This window comes from Eupeodes corollae, chromosome 1 (genome assembly GCF_945859685.1).
Source record: "Eupeodes corollae chromosome 1, idEupCoro1.1, whole genome shotgun sequence".
NCBI lineage: Eukaryota > Metazoa > Arthropoda > Insecta > Diptera > Syrphidae > Eupeodes > Eupeodes corollae.
This window is the reverse complement of record NC_079147.1, coordinates 24,442,779-24,449,182: the sequence shown is the minus strand read 5'-3', so window position 1 is coordinate 24,449,182 and position 6,404 is coordinate 24,442,779. Positions and strand designations below refer to the sequence as shown.

Sequence of the window (6,404 nt, the reverse complement as noted above, 5' to 3'; positions counted from 1 at the left end):
AAGATGGCTGGGCCACGTTGAGTACATGGAAACCAATGCTCCGGCCCGGAAAGTCTTCGAACCCACACCCACAGGACAGCGCAGTAGAGGAAGACCGCGGATCAGGTGGCGCGCACAAGTGGAAACTGGAGACATCTGGCTAGGGATCGAGCTAGATGGAAAAGTTTGTTGGGTGAGGCCCTAGTTCACACAAGACTGTAGCGCGACCTTAAGTAAGTAAGTAAGTAAGTTGTGTAAGAGTCTAAGACAACTGCAACATTTTTTTATATGCATCATAAATCGAAATAAATAACGCTTTTTTCATGTATGTTAAATCTTTTTTATCGTATAATTAAATTTGATTTTGTTAATATTTTTATTGCATTTTAATTTTTTTCTCAGGTGGTGGTTTCATATCGGCATTTTCGACTTTAATATCAGCGCCTCCTTGCACAGGAGTTGGACTGGCTTCAGAAACATTCGAATTATTTGTACTTGGTTCTTGTTTTATTGCCTGCATACCATCTTGCCCATCCGGTCGTATGGTCTGTTGGTTCTGTTGTTGCTGCTGCTGCTGTTGTTGATGTATTTGTGGTGGAATTGGTGGGGGAAATTTACGAAGAAGTTCTACAAGAAGCATATCAACACGCTGCATTTGAAAAATAGTTCCACTTTCGTCTTTTGTTTGAGATGCATCTTTCTTGGTAGCCGCTTTGGATTTGTCGGATACTGCAAATACAAAAATTAGTGTGCTTCTTAAAATGAAAAAAGGAAAGTAATTCTATACTTACAAACTTTATTTGCTGCAAAATCCCAAGTGTATCCTTTATTCGGATGATAGCGGGAGTAACTACTGGCTTCTTCAAATGCCGATTGAAGGTTAGTCACCGTTGCAAGCTGACAAAAAGAAACAAACAAACAAATATATGTTCTTGTTAGCATACGATAGACTCCTTTTTAACAATACAAATAATAACAAATAATAATTCCTTTTCTTCCTCGTCCATACAGCTCCTGCAGAAGTAATTTGAGGCTACAAAAAGTCATATTGCGTGTTTGCCTATATAAGACAGTGTCCCGTAAGGACACCTATTAGGGAACTAATATGAAGTCTGTTTTAAGATAAGTCTTTAGAGTGTTTTAGTTCCAGTATTGGTAAATTGTGCCACCTAGTCATTTAAATGATGTAGTGTTTCAGACATAATGTCAACGTTCAAAACTTATGATCAAAAAGTAATATCATGAAACCGCAAAATGGATAACCCTGTAGATTTATTTTCATTTAAACGGTAAACCTTTCTAATAAACATACCTACATAAAGCTGCGAGCAAAAGAATAGCAGTTGATTGGTTAAATAAAAATATTTAATATAAAATGAAATGTAATTTACTTATATTTGTATAGCAATACTACAAAAACAAATCGGATCCGAAATTAATTAAAACCCATTAAAGAAAAACTTTTAAGAAATGTTTTCCAAATAAACTGATTTAAAATGTTTGGAAAAAAAGGTTATAAGTAAGTGAGTAAGTAACAAATTCATTTATATATTCTTATATATACAGATTTATAATTTTATGAATCGATAAGCTATGGCTTAGCCGTCAGCCTGGATAGCAAATTTTATAAATAAATGACATGTTTTTAATTCACATTTTTCAATCTTAAATTGGTATACAAATCAAACATATTCTGTCATAAGTAAGAATCTATACTTAAATATGGCTTTTAAAAAGTTGCTTAAGGTCGTCCAATCACATTCGTTCAAAATTTGGAGTGTTTCTTGCATGGTTAATGTATTTTTATCAAAAAACACTAGCCTCTGTTGGTAAAATATTGGACATACATTTATGAAGTGATAACAATCCTGCTTTGATTTTAAATTGCATCACGTACAAAATTGATTAAAGTTGTCGTTATAGGGTCTAACATTTAAACTTATAAGTTCACATCTTGCTTGAAAAATGAAAGAAATGTCCTTGTAGCTAGTTCCATCATGGAAGTAGTTTCGTTGGTTTCTGCTATCTGATTCGCGAACTTTATTAATAAAGGATTCTCGAACTATGTCTTCATTCTTGTGTATAACCCTGTAAAGTTGCTCCTTTAAGTTTTTTAAATTGTTGAAATCTATATACTATACAGTATCTCTCCACAAGTATTACCGATATCTTGCCATTTTTTCATCCACCAATCTTTGTTCGTCAGTTCGTACAAAAGCATTTTTATCTCAAAATATCCTTTGAAATTTTTCTATCACTTCGTATTCATTCTGTGCCCCAGATCTGAGAATCGTAGCATAGAGTTGATTTCACAACGGCATCAAATATTTTATATTTGGCTAAAAGGATTATTCTGTCGTTTGAAAAAAACATTTTTCCATGATAAATTCAACAAGCTTTGAGAGGTTTTGGCTTTTTTTATAAGGTGTTTGTCGAAATTTAAGGTTGAATTTAACTTTACACCTAAATATTAAATTACCATCTATTTCCGCTAAGGTTCCGTAGAAGAATCGTAAGAAGAGATCATTATTTATGACTTGGGTGTATTAAAGATAGTCCACATCTATCACAGTAATTTGCTAAGCTATTTATCATCAACTGTAGGTTTTCTGGTGATTCCGACAACAGTTCATCAACAGTCATCAGCATACAGTAGCACATTTATAACAGAATCAGAAATTCATATTCCTCCAGGTAAGACTTTCTATATGTCATTTATGAACAGCAAAAACAACAAGGCACTGAGTGCACAACCTTGTTTTACTCCAGTACATGTTTCGAACCATTCTGAAAATATCTTCCCATCCCATCCCAGACTGCTGCATTAGTTCCAGTAAACATCGCTTTAATTACTTTCAAAAGCCTCGAAGATAGACCCAATTGTGAGACCTTATAGAAGAGCGCACTTCTATTTACAAGGTCAAAAGCCGCTTTGAAGTCCACAAAAGAAGAATAAATTTGTTTATTCCTTGCTTGAAAAGCTTTTATGATCTGGTCTATTGTTGAAAAGTTTTTTCTAAATCCGGCTTGGAGATCCGACAGAATGTTTTTCCTTTCGGCACATTTTTCAAGTCTCTCTACTAGTATACCGCAGAATATTTTTGTTAACACAATCAAAAACGATATACCTCGGTAATTTTCAGCGATGTATAAGGAACAAATTACCGTCTTCTTGAAAGAGGAGGGGACGTCAGCATTTGAAAAGATTTTGTTGAAGAGTTCCCTTATTTTATTAATGCATGTGTGAGGAGAATTTAGATAGAACTCATACGGAATCCCATCTTCTCGTGGTGCCGTTCCATTTTTCGCTTTTTTCAGTACAGCTTTTATTTCTTTTATTGTTATCTCACCATCTAACGTTTCATCAAGAACATAAGGTTCCGCATAGCAATAATATTGGCTTGGATTATTGCCTAGAAGTCCTTTAAAGTGTGCAGCCAGACTTTCCATAGATAACCCTGTGCTAATTTTGAGTAGTTCCGTTAATTTCTCTAGCTATCTTCCAGAATTCTTTCGAGTTTTTGGTTTGACCTATTAAAAGTGCTTGCTTATTTTCATATTTGATTTTCTTTTTGTGACATATATCTTTGTAAAGAGCATTCGCTTCTTGGTACCATTTGGACAAACCACGATTTCGCGAATTTCGTGCAATTTTTAAAAGAGAAAAGGATGTTTGGCTCGCTTTCCAACATTTCTTATCGAACCATTTTTGTTTAAACTTTGGACAAGTGTTGTTTAAAATTTTATTCGATGTCGAACATCTAATATAACCTATTAGCAGGATTGATAGTTCTTTTATAGATTCTACTAGCATACCGTTGTTTGTAATTAAACTATCTAGATTGTGTTGAAATAGAACAGCTTCTTCATTTTTCCATTTAAGTCGTGGTAGAAGTTTTATATTTGCGAACTGGAAATTAGGAACATTTCTAAATTTTACTACAACAGGCATATGAGCTGAAAATATTTTTTTGTATTGTAATTCAAACTTTTTTATTCGATCAATCCATTCATTGTTTACGGCAATAGATGACAGATTTCCCCTGTCCTCCTATGAAATTGTAGTCTCCTTCATTGTCGCCATCAATACAACCATTCAAAATAATAGAATCGTACATCTGCAGCATCTCAAGCATATCAGATCCATTTTTATTGCAAAATATTGTGTATTGATTTACGATTGGAATGAGAGATCGACGAATTTGTTATATCTTGAACTGAAGTAATTTGTGAGTCACTGGCCCTTGCATTCCAATCACCAATCAGTAAAATGCTTCTATTTGATAAGAGTTTCATTGCGTTGCTTAAATTTTCAAAATCCTGTGTCCATCTGTTACAATTTATATAGCAGGGTAGAATGCACATATTAGAATAGTTAGGGAAAACCTTCCGTGGTGAAGGCCAACTTTGTCCCATTTGACACCAATTTTTTGACACAAACCTCTTATTTTTATGGTTATCTCTTGAAGTGCTGCATCAGATAAAATAACATCATCACACTCTCGTGAAATATGATCTCTAATTGCAATAAATCTATTAGAGTTTGAGACTGTATACTAAACATTAAAAATTGATCGATATGTTATTTCACTAACCATTGTTTATAACCCACAAGTCCTAATTATTCGCAAACTATCGCAATATTTTGAATTCTTTCTTATTACCTAATAGGGTAAAGTTCGTAATGAAATTACCTAATAAATTAAATAATTTTGTAAATTTATTTAGTGATAAATAAACTGAGAAAAAAATAACATCTAGGGCAAACAGATCAATTGCACTTGTGACGAGAAATGAAGCAACTGATATTCATTTTGTCTAGGTCAATTTATCAATACAATTAACAGTAACTTTAAGAAAGTATACCGTTAAGTTTTATGTAATTGGATGTTTAAACTTGCTTAAGGGCTGGTGTTAACCTTTCTCTTCAAACATTTAACTCAAAGAGTAGAAATATACCGTTTAATTATAACTTCAAAAGGCAACCTTAGATACCACAAGTATTGTATTACAGTTACACTATTCATCAAGTTACAAGAAATTAAATTTTAGTTTTACCTACCATTCTAGAGTTGATGACATTGGCTAGATCGGGGGCCTTGTAAATCATTCCAGCAATTATATAATAGTCAGCCAATGGAGTTGCTTCAGTTGGACTATGTCTATGTTGCTTCCGGATCACATACAAAATTGGTTCGGCCACATGCAAAAGAATATACTCCACTCCAATCATGTTGCTAATTTGTATACAAATAAAAATCAATTGTAATTTATTTTTAAATTATTTTGTTTGTTTATTTATACTTTAACTGATCCAAGCTCATGTGTTGCATCCGAACTGTCTCGTTATTGCACACTCGATCGTAGAAAGGATTTGATTTGCGAGAGAAGTAATCCATAACATTGGAAGGATTTAGAGACGGGATCAATTGCGAATCGTGCCAGGATACCCATAGCGGGTTTTCTTGGGTGAATGTAACACCCAAACGGTTTTGCAGCATTTTTATGTTTAAATAATCTGCTTTCTATGTAAACAGGAAGAGAAAACAGAACAAAAGAAATGATTAGAAAAAGAAAAGAATCTCACTTTTTAAACACATAGTTGTCGTGTCGTCGCGTCCCCGTCCGTGAATTTAAAATCTAAATTTAAACGATGCGATGCGACTGCATTTTTACAATTGTTTAGGGGTCAATGTTTTGTTTTTGCATATTACATTCTAGAAAGAGGAAATAACAATACACGAGTTAAAATAATTACCTATTTATTATTTCTTATTTTGTTTTTTAATTTGTTGTGTAAGTTTTTCGTAAAAGTGGAGTGGTTGAATTGTATAAAGTCGCGTGTGAAATACGTGAAAAGGTAAATATGAAAATATCTAGTAGAATAAACTTAATGAGCATGACAATTGCTACTTGTTTTTGTGAATATTAATACTATTTTCTTGTTTAAATTATAAATTAAAAACCAAAATGGAATTGAGTTTTTAACAATTCACCAAAAAATTTGGCTTGTGACGTTTTAAAGTTTACAAACTGTCAAATGCTTGTTTGACACTCGTTCAGCTTTCGATTATTAGGTGTGTCCCACGTTATCAAACTATGTTTAAGTATCAAGAACAGAATTATGTCTGTGCCACAGCATGCACCTTTAAATAATATGATTATTCATGCAACTAAATAAATTTTAGGTGAGCAGAAAAATACAATTTTCCTAAAACCTTTTCCTTAATTCACCTAGGATTTACTTGTGGGCTTAATTTTTTTTTTGGAAAAGGAATTTTTAAAACTCGTTATTTTTTTTTTTTTAATTCATAGATTTGCGGAAATAATTAATAATTGTCACAATTTTAGGATGAAGAAATATTTATTTTTTTAAAACCATTGTATCGATATTTATTCCGTGCTTTTTTGTAAGTCATACTTAA

The 6,404-nt window shown here is 32.7% G+C and overlaps 1 protein-coding gene across 2 annotated transcripts; it reads right to left on the bottom strand.

The window, feature by feature from the left end:
• Nucleotides 1–288: 288 nt before the first annotated feature.
• Nucleotides 289–6,002, bottom strand: LOC129953835 (mediator of RNA polymerase II transcription subunit 6). Of its 2 annotated transcripts, none has more exons than XM_056067327.1 (5): nucleotides 5,738–6,002; nucleotides 5,284–5,504; nucleotides 5,042–5,216; nucleotides 771–876; nucleotides 289–708 (listed from the first exon to the last, which is right to left on the bottom strand). In XM_056067327.1, exons 2-5 carry the CDS (start codon nucleotides 5,478–5,480, stop codon nucleotides 356–358), a joined length of 831 nt encoding a protein of 276 aa, XP_055923302.1. In that variant the 5' UTR covers nucleotides 5,481–5,504; nucleotides 5,738–6,002; the 3' UTR covers nucleotides 289–355. The 2 variants fall into 2 exon arrangements, with proteins under 2 accessions (XP_055923302.1, XP_055923303.1); XM_056067328.1 differs by lacking the exon at nucleotides 5,738–6,002 and adding an exon at nucleotides 5,567–5,702.
• Between the last annotated feature and the right edge of the window lie 402 nt (nucleotides 6,003–6,404).